Genomic DNA, 19,485 nt, shown 5'->3' with positions numbered 1-19,485 from the left:
ACCCCAGTCCGATTTCTGAGTCGGAAAGATCCGCTGGAGAAGGAATAGGCTACCTGCTCCAGTATTCTTGGGCTTCTCTTGTGGCTCAACTGGTAAAGAATCTGCCTGCCATGCGGAAGACCTGAGTTCAGTTGGATCCCTGGGTCTGGAAGATCCCCTGGAGGAGGGCACGGCAATGCACTCCATGGAGAATTCCATGGACAGAGGAACCTGGCAGGCTACCTCCATAGAATAGCAAAGAGTCGGACGCGACTGAAGTGACTGAGGACACACACATTGCTTAATTAAAGAAGCCCTTGGTTGCTTCTCATTGAGAGATAGTATATAATATAGTGCTTGAGGAAATAGGATATGGATGCTTTGCTAGGTTTGAAACCTGGTTTTCCTTCTTACTAGCTGTAGGACACTGGCAGGTACTGCTTGTTCTGTGCTTGTTTCCTCTTGGTGGTTATGGTTACCTTGTCCAGGTGTTGAGAGTATTAAATGGCTTAGTATGTTTAAGTGCTTTGGATAGTACCCACACATGGTAAATCCTCAGTGTGCTCTTTTTTCTCTTCCTGTCCAGTTTGCTTGTGTGCCACTTACCTGGTTGGCTCTGATGCTTCGGCCACACGGCCTCCTCTCAGCTTCTCCTACCTTAGAGCCTTTGGGTGTGCTGCTCCCTGTGCCTGGACTGCACTTTCGTTTCTGTCCTTTCTGACTCGCTGCAGTTTCCCCTTTGTTGTTCAGTCACTCAGTCGTGTCTGACTCTTTGCAATCCCATGGACTGCAGCACACCAGGGTTCCCTGTCCTTCAGTATCTCCTGGAGTTTGCTTGAACTCATGTCCGTTGAGTCGGTGATGCCATCCAGCCATCTCATCCTCTGTCACCCCCTTCTCCTCCTGCTCTTAATCTTTTGCAATGAGTCTTTCTTCACATCAGGGGACCACAAGTATTGGAACTTCACCATCAGTCCTTACAGTGAATATTCAGGAAATGTTGGTTTCGTTTAGAATTGACTGGTTTGATCTCCTTGCTGTCCAGTGGACTCTCAAGAGTCTTCTCCCGCACCACAGTTTGAAAGCATCAATTCTTCTGCGCCCAACCTTTAGTATCACCCTAAATATCCCCCTCACTGCCCCCCGCCCCCCGCCGCCTCCAGCCAGGGGCCGTGTCGGTGTCCTCTTAGTTTTGGTTGGGTCTGCCATTATGTTCTATTTTAGCACCCACTGCTTTTCCTTCTTAGCACTTTAAATGATTGTTTTAAATTGCTAGCTTAAATTTTCTTCCTCCTATTGAAAATAAGCATCATGAATGCAGAAACTAAGTCTCTCTTGGTTACTTTACCTTTACCCCCTTGAATAGTAGATGGTAATGAACTGGTGTTCCACAAATACGGGGAGTGAATGACTTATAGGTGCAATGGTATAGTTTAAATGTTTTGGACTTGGAGTAGAAAAGGAAGCTGAGAGAAGAAAGCTTGTTCAGAGGCTTTAAATCTCACTACCAAGTTTATACTCAGTTGTTCCTATCTGTGAAAGTGTGAGTTTCAGTGCTTAAGTTGTATGAAAGGATTTTGGATAACTGGCAGTTACCTCAAATGGGATATCCATAGTATTAACAGTTATTAATATTTTCTCTCTGCTCAGTAAGAAATTTAGTTTTAAAATCTGAAAAGGATGTTATGCTCATTTTAAATATTTTAAAAATGGACATAATGTAGTCTGTATAAGATAGCATATTTGTCGTGGGTGGAGCTGGAGCTAGAATCTGTTTAAAAGGCTTTTATGAGAATCCATTCCTGGGGATCGAAGACAGATTCAGAATCTTGTTGACAGGTGCAGAGGTATTTGCTCTTGTAGGTATCACCCGGGCAGCTGTGGCTGTTGAGTTCCTGTCCCACCGTTATGGTTTTCTGCATTGTTGTCCTTGTGGTCTGTTCACATTGTGCCTTCCGGCAGCAGCTTCTTTCCTGTTTCTACTCTATTAGGCATATGTAAAGGCAGTATCTGAGATTGTTTTGCATGTAAGTAAAGCAGGAATAAATAGATTCATCCATGTGCAGCATGGATGGGCCTCAAAAACATGCTGAGTGAAAGAAGCGAGATACAAGAAACCACATACTGTATGATTCCATTGCTGTGACAAGTCCAGAAGTGGCAAAATCTCTAGAGACAGAAAGTTGATTAGTGGTTGCCTGAGGCTGGGGATGGAATGGGGATTAACTGCAGGTGGGAAGGAAGTTCTTTTCCAGAGGGATAGAAATATTCTAAAATTGGATTATAGTGATGGTTACACAACTCTGTAAATTTACTAAAGATTATTGAATTGTACACTTAAAATGGAACATTTTGGCATGTGAGTTATAGCCCAATAAAACTTTTTTTTTTTTTAAAGAATAAATGATTCCAGAGCTTATTTTGGAAGAATTGCGCTTTCTTTGTAAGTGTAATTGTAGACAAGTATGGTTCATACTGTTTGGTTCTGCATAATATTCTAGGTAAATGAGATGGGAAACTAGATAAAATAATACATTGTATCCTGAATCTTACTAAGAGAGAGCTTTGAAAGCTAAACTCCTCCCCTACTCCCCAGAACTTCATTAAGAATTGGAGTTTTCATGGATAGTCCTGCTCAGTATTATAATCTAAGTTGAAGGGGTAGTGATTCATATATATATATTTATTTGCTGTGATTTTTAGATACCAAGATCTTAATAGCTTGCTCTCTCTGTGTCCACACACACACACACACACATACCTTCAAAATTAGAAAAGGTGTCAATTTTTGTCTCTTAATTATATCTATGCTGCCAGTTTGTTCTTATCTGCCGTTTCAACCCATCAGAGTGTTATGTCTTATGAATGAGTAAACACTGGACTGCAGCCTGCTAATGTGTTCTTTTTGATTTTTCAGCACTTTCACTTGGACCCTTCGATGCCCATTGAACAGATGCTTGAGAATTGCAAGTAATCTTCAGATTATAGCATAACCATAAGGCCTGTCCTCTGTGTGGGGAGGAGCTTACCCATGTGCTGTGGAAATGAACGGGGAGCAGCAGACTGATGCAGGTATCGGTTTTGCTGAGCGGAATCTGTTTTTCGGAGTGCAGAATTCCATTACTCACCTGTGTTACATTGTCAGGCTTATCTTTTTACCACTAAATGGGAAGCTCTTTGAAGATATGAGTTATCTTTCTTTGTACCTGGCACCAGGGGTGCTCAGCCTGTTTGCTGAAAAAGTAAATAACTTTTATGAGCAGACTTCGTTTTTAAAAAAAAGTAAATTTATTTTGAAGTAATTATCAATTCATAGGAGCTTGCAAAGATTCTGACAGTCTTCATGTACCCATCACCCAGCTTCTACTATAAGTTACATCTCATTTAAGTATAGTGCAGTATGAAAACTGGGAAATTGATATATGTATCAAATGTATGTATTTCTCTATGATTTATGTAAATTCCTGTAACTGCCACTTCAGTCAAAATACAGAGCTATTCCATCGCCACACAGAGCTCCTTTGTACTGCTTCTTCACAGTTACACCGACTCCTCTTCCCCAGCATTCCCTAACCCAAGGTAACCATTAATCATTTCTTCATTTCTATAATTTTGTCATTTCCTGAATGTTACATAAGTAGAACCACACAGTATGTGACTTTCTGAGATGGGCTTTTTTTCACTCAAAATAGTGCCCCTGAGATCCATCCAAATTCTTGAATATATCAGGAATCTGTTCTCTTTTATTGCTTGGTAGTATTCCGTGGATATACTGCCGTTTGGTTAACCATTCATTCATCTGTTGCAGTTCATTTTGGTTGCTTCCAGCTTTTGGCTTTTATGAATAAAGCTGCTATGAATAATCATATACATAAGATTTCATTTTTCTGGGATAAATGCCCAGGAGCACCACTGCTTTCCAGTGTGGCTGTACCATATACATTCTTTCCAGCAATGTATGAGATCTGATTTCTTCACATCTTCACAGCCATTTGGTATTGTCACTATTTTTACTTAAGTCGTGCTGATAAATTAACAGATCATCTTGGTCTTACTTTGCAGTCCCCTAATGGTTAGTGGTGCTGAACAGGTTCTTACTTGCCATCCCTATATCCTCTTTGGTACCGTGGCATCGTAGTTTTGGCTCATTTATCAGTCATATTGTTTGTTTGCTTTTTAATTAACAACTTTATTGAAGTGCTTTTTTTTGAGATACAATTCACATACTATAAAATTTACCATTTGAAAATACACAATTCAGTGGTTTTTAGTATATTCACAAGCACTGCTATTGAATTCCAGAACATTTTCATCACTCCTCACAAGAAACCATTGGCAGTTATTTCTTGCTTAATCCAGCCTCTGGAGATCATGTCTGCTTTCTGTCTCTATAGATTTTACCTAGTCATACTCTTTTTTTTATTAACGTTTCCATGGTATATCCTTTTCATCCTTTTACTTTCAGCCTCTGTGAATCATTATATTTGAAGTAAGTTTCTTATGAAACCATATAGTCACTAAAATTTTTTTTCAGTCTTGTAATTGGTGTGTTTAGACCATTTACAGTTAATGTAATTGTCGATATGTTAAGGCTCATGTGTGCCTTTTTTTTTTAAACATCTGTTGGTTTGTTCATTTGTTTTCTCCATTTTTTGTTCCTTTTCCTATCTTCCTGTGGGGTACTTGAAAGTGTTTTTAGAATTTTGTTTTGATTTGTCTCTACAAATGTGTTCTTTTGTTTTTTTAAGGTTTTGTTTGGTTGAGTCTTTGTTGCTGCGCAGGCTTCTCTGGTTGCGGAGTACAGGGGCTACACTCTAGCTACAGTGCACTGGCTTGTCGTTGGGCTGGCTTCTCTCGTTGCATAGCACAGCCTTCAGGCGCACAGGCTTCAGAAATTGCCGCTTGTAGGCTCTACAGCACTGGGTCAGTAGTTGTGGCGCACAGGCCTAGTTGCCCCATGGCATGTGGGATCTTCCTAGAGCACAGATCGAACCTATATCCCCTGAGTTGGCAGGCAGATTCTTAACCAATCGATCATCAAGGAAGCCCTTATACTGTTCTTGAGTGTATCTCTTTGTGTAGATTTTTTAGTGGTTGCTCTAGGTATTATGTATACCTAACATATCGCATTCTGCTGATGTTATCATTTTGTTAGAGTGAAGTGTAGAAATTTTACCTGCTTTTTATGTCTCTTTACCTACTTTTATTTATAATAAAACTTGTCTTAAATATTTCTCTACATATTTTGAGAGCCACATTAGATATTGTTATAATTTGGGGGAACTTTCCTGGCTGTCCAGTGGTTAAGGCTGCACTTCCAGTGCAGGGCATTACAGGTTCCATCCCTGGTTAGGGAACCAAGATCCCACATGCCTTGTGGTGTGGCCCCCCCAAAATTTTTTTTTTTTTTTTGCTTCAGCTATCAAATATAGTTTAGAAAATTCAAGAGAAGAAAGAAAATGTTTCATAATGATGTTTCCCACTATTTTTATTTTTTGTTCTTTATTCATTCCTGATTTTCCAAGATTCCTTCTACTATCATTTCACTTCTGTTTATAGAATTTCCTTTAGCCATTTTTCTAGTGTAGGTCTGTTGGTGATAAAATTATTAGTTTCCCTGTCTCTGGTCACTTCCCTTAGAAGAGGTATTGTTTCTCTTGCTGCTTTCAAGATTTAATGTCTTTCATTTTCAGCAATTTGAGTCTGTGTGTCTGTGTACAGATTTCCTTGGGTTTATCTTGTTTGGAGTTTTCTCAGCTTCTTAAAACTGTAGGCTTATGTCTTTTGACAAATTTGAAATGTTTTCAGCCATTATTTCTTCTAGGACTTTTACTGCCCTGTTCTCTTCTTTTGGGACTCTGAAGACACTTTGTTAAATCTTTGTTATTGTTGCACAGCTTTATGAGGCTCTTTTCATTTTTTTCACTTTGTTGTTTAAATTGGGTGTTTTCTGTTGCTCTTTAATTTTAGTGATTCTTTGTTCTCCCCATTCTGCTTATAGAGCTTATCTATGGAGGGGTTTGTTTTGTTTTTTTGGTTATTATATTTTCAGTTCTAAAATTTCTTTTTTTAGCTGAAGAGGAATGAAAGATGGGGACAGGTCCAACTTAAAGTGCCACAGCCCCACTCTTCTGACAGAGGTTCAATAACTTGTCTTGAATAGATGCTTTTCAGTTTGGGGTGTTTTTTTCCTTCAGTTAAATTCAGAACTTTTGAAATGGTCAAGTTTCATTGTTAAGCCAGTATTTTTGCTGCTCTTCTGAAAGAGTAAGGTATTCACTTTGCTATTTAGGAAGCTGATTTGTTTTCTTTTGTTTTAAATGTTGTCATTAACTCATACAGTATATACATTACATATATAATATATATTACATGTGGATTTGAATCCGTTGCTGTCATCATTCATTTGATGATCAAATTGTTCCATTCTCAAGTAGTGAGAGTTGTTTCAGATTGGTTCCTGTGTTCTTTGGATGTGATGTCATTATATCTCCGATAGTTTTAGTCCTTGCTTTCTGTCATAGAAAGGTTCCAAGGTTCCTCCTGTACATTTCCTGCCCCAACTTTGCAATCTGACATTTGTCTGAGAAGCTCTTTTTCTTTTTTTAAGTGGATATGATATTTATAGTCTACAGCCCAGATGCTGGGGTGCTTGTTGATAGCAGCTTGCCATTTCTCCTAGGTCTCATCCATAAACATAGCTGGAAAATACACATCATTTTGTTTTTTTGATGCGTGGTGTGGGTGATCCTTGTTCTGTGACTAGGGATCAAACCTGAGCCCCCTGCATTGAAGTGTGGAGTCTCAAGCACTGGACTGCCAGCAAAGTCCCAAAATACACATCTTTTGAAGAGAAAAGAAAATCAGATGGCTTCATCTGATATTTATAATTTTATAAAATTATATAAATTTTATATAATTTCATAAATAATTTTATAAAATTACAGGAATTTTATTTCTTTGATTTTATATCTTTTGAAAATGTGTTGTTTTGTAATCTTTAGTATCATCACTTATTTGTTTTTATCCTTATTTAAACTTTTTAAAATTGTTTTATCCTTATTTAAATTTATTTATTTATATAATATTCATATAATTTTCTCACAACAAGAATACCAACATTCCAGATATCAATAGAATAGTAGTGTGTGGTTTAAGATTTCTTTGTTGTTTTGTCTTTAAATATATTCCACTCAGTTTTGCAGTCAGAATTCTGTATTTTAATAATGACTTAAAGGGATTCTATTTTCTTTGTGGTTTTTCCACCAACCATTAGGCATGTTTGTTTAAGTTCATTTTCAGTTTTTAGAATTTTTAATTTAAATATGTTTCTAAATTGTATAAAGAATATACATAATTATAAAGTCTAAATTATATTTATAACAACATTCCCACTTTCAGGCTGATAGAATTCATGCTTTTTAGTCTCCATATATAAAGAAGTTTTATTACATTTTATCCTGTCGTTCATTTTTAAAATGTAAAAAGATATATGTGAGCATTTACATATATATTCATATCTCTTTTACCTTATGCGAAAATTAGAGCTACAATGAAAACTGCTCTATGTTTTGCTGTTTCACTTAATATGTACTGAGGATTATTCCACATCAGTATGTGGTAGTTGTTCTCATTCCTTTTTACAGCTGTATAATGTTGGATGTATATACTATATTTTATTCACCCAGTTCCTTACTTATGGACATTTGGATTAATTCCAGTCTTGGTATTACATATATAGTACTACAATGAATAGCCTTGTACATATGTCTTTTTGTATTTTTGCCAGCATATCTTTGGGATAGATTCCTAGAAGTGGGATCAGAAGGTAAATACATATGTAATTTTGTTAGCTGTTGCCAACAAAAATATAACCCCTTTCACCAGGGTTGTATCATTATACTTTACCTGCCTAATTACTTGCCTCACCATGGAGTGTGTTGTCAGACTTTTAGAATTTTTTCCAATCTGATATCTCAGTGTAGTTTTCATTTGCATTCTTTTAAAATGAGTAAATTTGCACCTCTTTCCATATGTTTAAGGACTGTTTGCAATTAAAAAAAATAAATTCTCTTTTCATGTATTTTGCTCATTTTTTTTAGCAGATCATTAATTAGTCTTGTTTTTTCTCAGTTTTTAGGTAGTTTTTCTGATGTATGGGAGATTTTAGTCCTTTAATTCATTGCTTTTGTTGTTCCTGTTTATTTATTTATTTTTTAATTAGCATGCTGCTTGAGGGGCTAGGGTTCTTGCCAAGGACCATGAATACGAATTGTCTAGCCTTGTTATGTTCTAGTGATGGAAGTTGGCTTTCTATTGACTCATGCTTCTAGGATGCTCCCAATAAAGTCTTTATTGATTTATTTTATTTCTAGTGAAAATTTTCAAATATGTAGAAATGAATGGAAAACATGTAAGGAATACTTCTGTACCTACCATACAGAATTAAAAATTAATAAATAATAAATTAACTTTGTCAAAATTCGTTTTCATTTTTTTAAATTGTGGTATATTATCCGTAACATAAAATTTACCATTTTAACCATGTTTAGGTATACTGTCCATTCACATTATTGTGCAACCATTAACATCACGATCTCCAAAACCTTTTTATCTTCCTGTACTGGAGCTCTGTGCCCATTAAACACTAACTCCACATTCCCCTCTCCCCCTAGTCCTCGGAAACTCCCATTCTTCTTTCTGTCTCTATGAATTTGACTACTCTACCTCAAGTAAGTGGAAACATACAATATTTGATCTTTTGTGCTTGGCTTATTTAGTGTAATGTTCTCATAGTTCATCTATATTTTGTAGCCTGTATCAAAATTTCCTTCCTTTTTGTGACTGAATAATATTCCATTGTATGCATATACCACATTTTGTTTGTCCATTCATTTGTTGATGGATACCTGGGTCAGTTACTTCCACCTTTTGGCTGTTGTGAATATTGCTGCTCTGAACATTCATGTACAGTTACCTGTTTGAGTCCCTGTTATCAATTCTTTTGGATATATACACAGAAGTAAAATTGCTGGATCATATGGTAATTATATTTAAAATGTTTTGAGGAACCACCAAAAAATTTTCCACACTGACTCTACCATTTTCTGTTCCAAGACCAGCGATGCACAAAGATTCCAATTTCTCATTTCCTTGCCAAAGCTTATTTTCTGCTTTTTGATAATAGCCATCCTAATCAGTATGAGGTGGTGCCTCTTTGTGGTTTTAATTTGCCTTTAATGATGTTGAAGATCAGTCCTGGGTGTTCATTGGTAGGACTGATGTTGAAGCTGAAACTTTAATACTTTGGCCACCTGATGTGAAGAGCTGACTCATTTGAAAAGACGCTGATGCTGGGAAAGATTGAGGGCAGGAGGAGAAGAGGACGACAGAGGATGAGATGGTTGGATGGCATCACTGACTCAATGGACATGGGTTTGGGTGGACTCTGGGAGTTGGTGATGAACAGGGAAGCCTGGTGTGCTGCGGTTCATCGGGTCGCAAAGAGTCAGACACGACTGAGCAACTGAACTGAACTGAACTGAATGATGTTGAACACGTTTTCATGTGTTCCATTTTTTTAAATTAATAAAACATAGTATAGCTTAAGTCTCTTCTACTTTTCTTCTAACCTTTGCTTCCCTCCATCCCCAAAGGTTATTGAAATGCATGTATTTATAATCATTATATTGCAGAGTTTTGTTTTGAGGCTTAAATTATATCTTGCACTTTTTATTCTTCACCTGCTTTTTTTTTTAACTTGATGTGATTTTTTTTTCTGTTTGAGATTTATATGTCAATCCGTTCATTCACTTCAGCTGTTACATAGTAGTGCTCCATTGTAGGACTGCCATAATTGGTCTGTTCTCCTGCTGATTGCTTCTGTCTGTTGCTGTTAGAAACAGTGCTGTGGTGAGCGTCCCTGCGTTTGCTTGCCGCCTTGTGTTTGTGTGAAGCATAGACTCCCCAAAGGTGTACTCATTCAGCAGCTGTTTATCGTAGGCCTGGTAGTGTTAGGCATCATTTTGGGCAGTGGGGATACGTTAGTGAATAAACCCTGCTTTTAAGCAGCTTATGTGAGTTGGGATTATTGGGTTACAATGAAGTGTTTGAATCTTTGCTCCCTCAACAAAATGTGTTGAGTCTCTGCTATGACAGAAATAGAGTATTTTCCAAAACAACGTTCCTGTCTTCATAGAGTTTGTTGTCGAGTGGGGAAGATAAAAAGACATAAGGTATACTTTGAGGTAGGAATGAATGCCTTGGAGATAATGAAAGCAGAGGCTGGGGGCTTCTACTTTAGATGTGCACTGATGGGAGGCCTTTCTGGTTGGTGGAAGGTCTTTCTGAAGAGGTTTTTGAGTAGAGATTGAATGAAGTAAAGCTGTGAATGACACAGGGGAATGAGCCTAAGCTGAGGCAATAACTGACGTAGAGGCTTTGAGGAGAGAACATGGTTAGAAAGAAAAAAACAAACCAACCTCAGTGTTCTTCGAGTGCAGTGAGCAAGCATGAGGCTGGCTGGGGATGCAGTGGCAAGGTCAGGAGCTAGGAGTCAGATCATATAGGGCTTTTGTATCTCCCAGAGATTTTAGGTTTTATTGTGTGATTAAAAGGTGAAAGGTATTGTTGTTAGACCTTGCACTTAGAGCAGTAGACATGGTGGGAAGTGATTAGATTTGGGGTATTTTTAAAGATAGTACCTACAGAATTTTCTGATGGATTAAATGTAAGATGTGAAAGAGAAAAAGGTAAGAATAACTCCACAGTTTTTGGGTTGAGCCAAAATATCAGCCAGTGGTATCTTTTACTCAATTTGAGGACACTAAGGAAGAAGAGATTGAAAATTTAAATTTGAAATGCCTATTAAAGATCTCAAATACTTGGCAATTAGATACCAACTTACGGTCCAAAGTGATTATAATAGTTACACTCTTGCCAGCTTTATATGATCCATTTAGGCGAATCCCAAATGGATCCCAGCAGGAGATAGTATGTCACACTCTATGGTGTTGAGATTCATTGATAATCAGTGCATTAAGTAGCAATAAAAGTGTTAGTCGCCCAGTCATGTCCGACTCTTTAGGATCCCCTGGACTGTAGTCCACCTGGCTCCTCTGTCCATGGAATTCTCCAGACAAGAATACTGGAGTGGGTAGCCATTCCCTTCCCCAGGGGATCTTCCCAACCCAGGGATCAAACCGTGGTCTCCCACATTGCAGGCAGATTCTTTACTATCTGAACCCCCAGGGGAGCCCGAATCAGTGCATTAAGGGAAACTGCTATTTAAAAAGAACACTTAGTTATCTTGGGTGTAAATTAAATTAACTTGTGAAGTAAGTTATAAGTTAGGTTTACTAAGTTTATATTTTTATATCTTGAGTTTTCTTTAATTGGGTCTTGCCTGTTTTGTGTTGTTTTGTTTTAATTCCAGATGCTGGATCTGGAGTGGAAGAAGTGGAGTTAAGCTGGGAAGACTATCTAGAAGAGACAGGGTCCATAGCAGTTCCCTACGGGTCTTTTAAACATGTAAGTGGTGACTGTATTGCTTGACTGCCTGATCCTTTTTCATTTAGAAAAAATGAAAATCTTTTTTCATTTGATCTTTTTTCATTCAGAGACCTTATCATATGAATCAGTTTTAAATTCCTGATATGGTACATCTCTGCCATATCTGAGCTTGGTTCTAATATCTGCTCTGTCTCTTCAAACTGTGTTTTTTATCTTTCAGTAGCTCTGTAAGTTTTTGTTGAAAGCTGGATATGTTAATAATATACTGAGTAAAAAAAAAAAGAAATGAGTTTTCATTGTTTTCTGTTTATCCAGATAAAAGTTAGGCTGATTTTACTGTTCCTTTTAGCTATAGGTGTGAGAGGCTAAAAGGTACTTTGCTGTCATTTATTTTGCCTCACCTTTTGTACAGGAGCCCTCCTGATGTGGTGGTAAGGTGTGAGGGGAGCAAAAGCATTCTCTAGTCCTGTGATTTGGTCTTAGTGTTTTAGTGAGCCTAAGTTGTGCGTATTCTTTCCCCTATTTTGGAGGCTAGAGAGGGCTGGAGTTGGGTATTTTCCTTACCTTGGATCAGTAAGGTTCTGTTCACTGTAGTTGGTTAGGACCTAGTAAAATAGTTTTTCTTGAGGGTTAGTCTTGTTAAGAAGAACAGAACGCTTTGGATGTATTTTGCGATGCTGCTTTCTTCTCTACCATATTGCAGGCAGATTCTTTACCATCTGAGCCACCAGGGAAGCCCAATTTTTGTTATAACTTGTCTCAAAGAATTTTCTAATTTCCTTTGTGATTTCTTTTTTGATCTGTTGGCTAACAGTGTGTTTAATATCCACATATTTGTGAATTTTTTAGTTTTCCTTGTGTTACTGAGTTCAAGTTTTATTCCATTGTGATCAGAAAAGGTACTTTGTATGATCTTTATTTTTGTCCTAATGTTACGGTCAGTCCTGGAGAATGTTCCATTTCATTTGAGAGGAACGTGTATTCTCCTGTTGCTGAGCAGTGTTCTCTTTACGTCTGTTAGGTCTTGTTAATTTGTAATCTTGTTTAAGTCTTCTGTTTCCTTTCTGTCTGGTCATTTGATCCTATATTAATTGTAGGGTACCATTTTGTTAGAGATCAGCACAACCTTGATACCAAACCTAGTAATTCAAGAAGAGAAAATCACAGAGATGTGTCACTCATAATGACTGATGCAAAAATACCTTCATACAAAGTAAACTTTTTATACCAAACCGAATGTAGCTATATTTAAAAAGGATAATACATTAATAACAAGTTGATTTTTTCCAGGAATGCAGGATGGCTTAACATTTGAAAATAAACCAGCATAATTCACCATAGTAGTAGAGTAAAGGAGAAAATTTTGACTATTATCGCAATATATAAAGAAAATTATTGATAAAATTCCATATCCACTTATGATAAAATTCTTAGCAATCTATACATGAGAATGTCCTTAATTTGATGACGTGTATATATACAAAATCTACAGAAAACTATTAATAGTAATATGATTCATATTTCTTTTTATTATGGAAGAAGACAAAAATTATGCTGGTTAACATGATTCCTATTTGATAATTGTATTGGAGGATCTAACCAATACAATAAGGTAAGAAAAACAATTAAAATGTTTAAAAATTGAGAAGGAAGGGGGAAAAAATCATTATTTGCAGATGAATAATGTATAAAATAATGTACAACTATATTATTAGAATTAATGAGTAATTTTTGCAAGATTTTAAAATACAAGACAGATATTAAAAAACAATTATATTTCTATATACTAGTAACAGACAAAAATGGAAACTGAAAGATGTGATTTACAAGAACATAAAAAACATCAAATGTAACAGATATTTGCAGAGACACAAATCTTTATTGAAATAAGTTAAAATGAAGGAATATGCCTTGTTCATATAATGGAAGACTCATTGTTGTAAAGGTGTCAGTTCTTCCCAAACAAATCTGTAGATTTACTGCAACTCAAACACCAAAAAAAATTAGGTAGAAATTGACAAGCTGATTCAAATAAGTAAAACCTGACCTCAACCTAATACCACAGATAGAGATTAACTCAGGGTGGATATTAGTTCTCAATATGAAAGGCTTCTAGAAAATAATATAGTAGTATTGATATATCTTATGACTTCTAGGGATAGGGAGAATTTGTTTAAAAATACAGAAAATTAATTAACCTTTTAATGGAAAAATATTGATGGATCAGAGTATATTGCAATTCATGACTTGTATTTATCAGACAACACCATCAAGAAAATGATATTTGTAATACAAGTGATTAGCAAACTGATATCTAGAATATTGACTCAAAAGTTGGCAAAAAATTTAGGCATTCCCCAGAAGAAGAAGTCTAAGTGGCTAATAAAATATAAACATTCTCAACTCTATTAATAATAATACAAATTAAAATCACAGCAAGATAATATAATACATGCTTCAAGATGGTTAAAATGAAAAAAGCTGAAAATATAGTAATATTGGCTAGAATGTTGGAGCAAGAAGATTTCTTATATGCTATTGGGAGAGTACATTGGTGCAGCCACTTTGGGAAACAGCTTGGCCGTATCTTTTTAAGAACTCACGTAGGTATGCATCAAGTGACATACGAATCTATTCTTATAATCATGACAGTGTTACTGGTAGTCTTCTAAAACTGTGAACTATCCAGAGTGCCTTCTCCTAGAAGAATTAGAATGGATAAATTATGACATATGTGTATAATGGAACATTATACAAGAGTGAGAAGAGATCAAGTACTGTTATGTGCAACAGCACAAATGAATCTCATAAGCAGTGTTGGGCAAGAAAAGTATTCATACTGCATAATTTTGCCCACATAGTGCTGAAACACAGACAGTGTTAAACTGTAGTGTTATAATTTAGGATAGTGATTACCTTTCAGGAATACAGCAGGTTAGTGATTAGAATAAAAAGGAAGTTTTACACAGGATGTATACTTTCCCTTTCTGGTTTCTCCTTTGCAGAAGCCCCCTCACTTCCCAGTGGTTATGATGGCCACATTGTATTTTTTTTTTTTTTCACATTGTATTTAATTATTGTGTTTCCATGGGCTCCTCCAATGCATGACAGTTCCTCATTCTCTCCATCTTTCATGGTGTGGATACTTTTGAAGTACAAATCATATACCAGGTATTAGGTTGGTACAGAAATAATTGCGGTCTTGCATTGTTGAACTTTGCTGTTTGATATCAGAATATGTTCTTTTATAAATGTGGTTATGTTATACATCATTTTAATACACTTTTCTCACTTAATTTTTTTTTGCTAGTGACTTATTATTTGCTGTTTATTTTATATTTATTTTAAACTAGGGAAATGATGTTAGATGAAAGGCAGATTCGAGCAGTTTTCTTATTCGAGTTCAAAATGGGTCATAAAGCAGCAGAGACAACTCACAACATCAACAACACATTTGGCCCAGAAACTGCTAACGAATGTATATTGCGGTAGTGATTCAAGAAGTTTTGCAAAGGAGGTGAGAGCCTTAAAGATGAGGAGCTTTAAGCCACTGCACTTCTCAGTGACTAGCCGTCGGAAGTTGACAATGACCAATTGAGAGGATCATCAAAGCTCATGCTCTTAAAATTACACGAGAAATTGCCAGACTTCAGTGTCGACCATTCTATATTCATTTGGCATTTGAAGCAAATTGGAAAGGTGAAAAAGCTTGGTAAGTGGGTACCTTGTGAGATGACCACAAATCAAAATGCTGTCATTTTGAAGTGTCATCTTCTCTTATTCTGTGCAATAGTGAATCACTTCTTGATTGGATTGTGATGTGCGATGAAAAATGGACTTTATACAACAACCGGTGATGACTAACTCAGTGACTGGACTGAGGAGAAGCTCCAAAGCACTTCCCAAAGCCAAACTTGCACCCAAGAAAGGTGATGCTCACTGTTTGGTGAACTGCTGCCTGTCTGATCATTACAGCTTTCTGAATCCTGGCAAAACCATTACATCTGAGACGTACGCTCAGCCATTCGATGAGATGCACTGAAGACTCACGAGAGTCGAACACAACTGAGCAACTGAACTGAACTGCGCTGAAAACTGCAATGCTTGCAACTGGTGTTGGTCAACAGAATGGGCCCAGTTCTCCTCCACAGCAACACCTGACCACACGTCGCACAACCAGCATTGGGCTACAAAGATTTTACCTCGTCTGCCATATTCACCTAACCGCTTGCCAACCAGCTACCACTTCTTGAAACATCTTGACAACTTTTTGCAGGGGAAATGCTTCCACAACCAGCAGGAGGCAGAAAATGCTTTCCAAGAGTTTGTTGAATCCCACAGCATGGATTTTTGTGCTACAGGAATAAGCAAACTTATTTCTCATTGGCAAAAATGTGTTGATTGTAATGATTCCTATTTTGATTAATAAAGATATGTTTGAACCTTGTTATAATGATTTAAAATTCACCGGTCCAAAACCGCAATTACTTTTTCACCAACTTAAATGTTTTAGGTTTCGAGTTAGGCTTTGGTTTTTCTTGTGATTAGCTTGAATTTATGCATTTTGGTTTATTCACTTCTTTATCCCACAGTAAGAAACCTGGCTCTCATTATTTGGTACATACATACAGGATTTTCAGAATTGCAGACTGCAACGCTTGTGACTATATAATTTGTCATTTAAATTCGGGCACTTTTGAAAGAAATAGGAGGCATTATTAGTTATTATTCAAAGATAACCAGTGTAAACACAGACTGTTTTAGGGAAACTGGGAAATATGGCTTCCTCTATATGGCACATATTATACATATTTATTATCAATATAATTCTGTTTGTCCTTTACTTTTTCTAGCTTCATAAATTTTCTTTTGAATGATTAAGAAATCACTCTTGAAATCTTAATGTGTTGATGGTTGTTAAAATGGTGAACATTCAGTGGTCTGTATATTTAATAGAAAGCACATTCTATAATCATGATAGACAGCTTTCGTGGAATACTGAGTTCTCTTAAAGCTCCTTCAGGGTCAATGGAACAGAACAGCATTGCTTAGTCCCTGTTTTGTTTGGATCACTCCTATGAGTTAGAACTGAAATTTCTCAGATTTCCCTTGAGAAGATTTTATTGCATTTAGTGCTTTAGAATGATAAGCCTTAAATAATGTTGACCAAAGAAGTACTCATTAGATGTTTTTCTGGTGGTTAATAACATCTCCATGTTCAGGTGGACACACGTTTGCAGAATGGATTTGCTCCTGGGATGAAAGTGGAGGTGGCTGTGAAAACTGATCCTGAAACCTACTGGGTTGCCACCATCATTACCACCTGTGAGCAGCTGCTCCTCCTCCGGTACGATGGCTACGGGGAGGATCGCAGAGCAGACTTCTGGTGTGACATCAGGAAGGCTGACCTCTATCCCATTGGGTGGTGTGAACAGAATAAAAAGACCCTCGAAGCCCCAGAAGGTAATGGCGATACGTCATATCAAGGTGTGATATGGTATTGATGTAGGAAAATTTAGGCTGTCCACAGTCTTAAGGTTTTCACATCTCCTAAGCACATTAGTCTTCCTAACTTCTTTGAGTTAGTATTGTGAATGAGAATATTTATAAGGAATAATACACATTTCCATTTAAAAAAATTATTTTCTGTGCTCCTTATAAGCCTCAATCTTTTATGACATTCATAGGGAGCATCAGTTGTTTATCATCCTGTGGGGGTGTGAGGCTCTCTGAGTTTAACTTGTAGGTCTGGCTGTCTTAGAGTACATTGGGCCAGGTTGTTTCTCTTCCTGATTTTACTGTCCTCCCTCCTATTACCTACAGACAGTCTGGGACCTGTGAGCTTTTAAAATACACCAGCTGAAGCTCCCTTCCAGGAAAGAGCCCTACTGGGAGTAGAATCCAGATTAAGCAGGACAGAGACAATAGGACAAAAGAAAGAGAAGAGTCATATAAACATGGAAAAAGGAGAGATATGCCTTAAGAAAATTCTAGACCTTATATGCTTTTCTTCCAGCTTCTTATTTTGTTATATTGATAATTTTAGATTTACAGGAATATTTCAGATTTACAAAAATATAGAAAATTGTTGGGGCCTTATTGTCAGCTTTCCCCAAATGTTGGCATTGTACTACATTTACTTTAGCCTCCTTTCCTCCCTCTCTGTCTGTCTCTCTCTTTTCTCTCTCTATGTCTCTCTCTCTCACACACACACACACACACACACGCGCGCGCGCGCGCGCATATGTATCTTTTTAATGAACCATTGAGAGTCACTTGTAGACACAATGCCTTTTTTATTTATTTTTTTTCCTTTTTACTCTTAACATGAGAATATACCTCTAAAAATGGACATGGATGAACACAGTAAAATAATAAAATCAGGAAATTAGCTTTGATATAATACTGTTATTTAATCTACAGAGCTTGTTCTGTTTTTATCAATAATGTTTTTATAGTAAAATGTTTCTGTAGTAAAAGAAAATCCCAAGTCATTTGTTACATTCATTTATCATGTCTCCTATAGATTCTTTTAATCTGGGACAGTTCCTTAGTCTTTTGTTCCGAAGTCTTCCATGACTTTGACATCTTTGAAAATTACGGGCCAGTTTACCCACTAATGTTCATTATGTCTTGGATCCAAAACATTCATTATTCCCCGTCTTTTCCTTGTCCAAGATTTCAGTATATTTGGCTGTCATCTTTTTAGTTTCCTTAACCTTTCTTTGTCTTCCTTGATGTTGACATTTTTGAGAAGTATAGGCCGATTATTTTTTAGCATGTCTCACAATTTAGGTTTGTCGGATGTTTGCTTACATTCAGACTGTGGACATTTGGTAGGAAAAAATGCAGAAGTAATGCTGTATCCTTCTGGTGCATCATGTTACGAGACAACATGCTGTTAATTTGTCTGGTAACTAACTTGTGATATTAACTTTCATCACTTAAGTTGGTATATTCCAAATTTTTCCGCTGTAAAATTACTTTTACTGTTTTTAATTAGTATCTTGTGGGAAGATACCTTGAAATTATGTAAATATCTCATTAGTCTTCAAACATCACCCACTGTTTTTGGCATCCATTGGTAATTTTTATCTGAAACAGTTATTACTCTAATGCTTAGCAAATGGTTTTTTCTAATTCCTTCTACATTTCATAATTGGCTTTCTACTACAGAAAGGGCTTTCCCTTTTCTCCTGTTTACACACATGCATTTGTGTATGCATCTGTATTTATGTAGATATGTCAGTGTACACTCATGAGTCTTATTCAGTGGATTACAATCCTTGCTGTCATTATTTATTTTGATGATCACACTGTCCTAGATTTGGCCAGTGAACACCTCTTCAAGCTGGCAGATGTGTCCCTTGCTATGTTCCCATTATTCTTAGAGTAGTTTCTTGTTCAGGAAACTTTCCCCTACCTCAACCCTGAAATCAGCCATTTCTCTAGGAAGCCCTGGTGTGTGTTTGTTTTTTTTTCTTTTTGTATTTTGAAGGATGATATTTACAAATGAAGATCTGAGTGTTTAGAGTCCTGGGCTTTTGGTGGGCTTCTAGCTGATCATTAACATTCTGTGAAAAAACGATGTGAGAAAAAGTTCTGGAGACATGAAGTTACCTGGCCCACTATCTCAAGAGTATAGCAAAATTCACCTCATTTAAACATAAACAACAGGAAATTATTTCTGTCAAGTCTCATACAAGGTCAAGTTATTATAATTTTTTTAAAAAGGCAAAAAGGAAGAATAAAATCCTTCCAGAGAAACATAATCACAAAAGAGGTGAACACTGTGTCAGACAAAAACATTTCAAAACAAGATAAAAGAAAATAGTAACTATGATAGAGCAGTGAGAAAAACCGTAAATAAAATTTATAAAAATTAGAAAATGAACTGACTGGAGAAAAGGAAGATTTGGAAAAAAAAATAGAAGTTAGACAAGAACTAAAAGTTTAAAAATAGTTGAAATGAAGACTAAGATGAAAACAGGAGTG

The 19,485-nt window shown here is 36.5% G+C and overlaps 1 protein-coding gene across 5 annotated transcripts in view; it reads left to right on the top strand.

Moving 5' to 3' along the window:
- SFMBT1 (Scm like with four mbt domains 1) overlaps nucleotides 1-19,485 on the top strand; it is a 111,441-nt gene that overhangs the window by 59,986 nt on the left and 31,970 nt on the right. For all 5 annotated transcript variants that reach the window (XM_052652189.1, XM_052652145.1, XM_052652032.1 and 2 more), the window contains 3 exons: nucleotides 2,897-3,051; nucleotides 11,414-11,508; nucleotides 16,713-16,953. In XM_052652189.1, the coding sequence (XP_052508149.1) occupies nucleotides 3,024-3,051; nucleotides 11,414-11,508; nucleotides 16,713-16,953 (364 nt within the window). In that variant the 5' untranslated portion in view covers nucleotides 2,897-3,023. The remainder of the gene's footprint in view (nucleotides 1-2,896; nucleotides 3,052-11,413; nucleotides 11,509-16,712; nucleotides 16,954-19,485) is intronic.

Source organism: Budorcas taxicolor, chromosome 1, assembly GCF_023091745.1.
Source record: "Budorcas taxicolor isolate Tak-1 chromosome 1, Takin1.1, whole genome shotgun sequence".
In the NCBI taxonomy this organism is placed as follows: domain Eukaryota; kingdom Metazoa; phylum Chordata; class Mammalia; order Artiodactyla; family Bovidae; genus Budorcas; species Budorcas taxicolor.
Note: the sequence above shows the minus strand (reverse complement) of the source record. Positions and strands in the feature narration are given on the sequence as shown.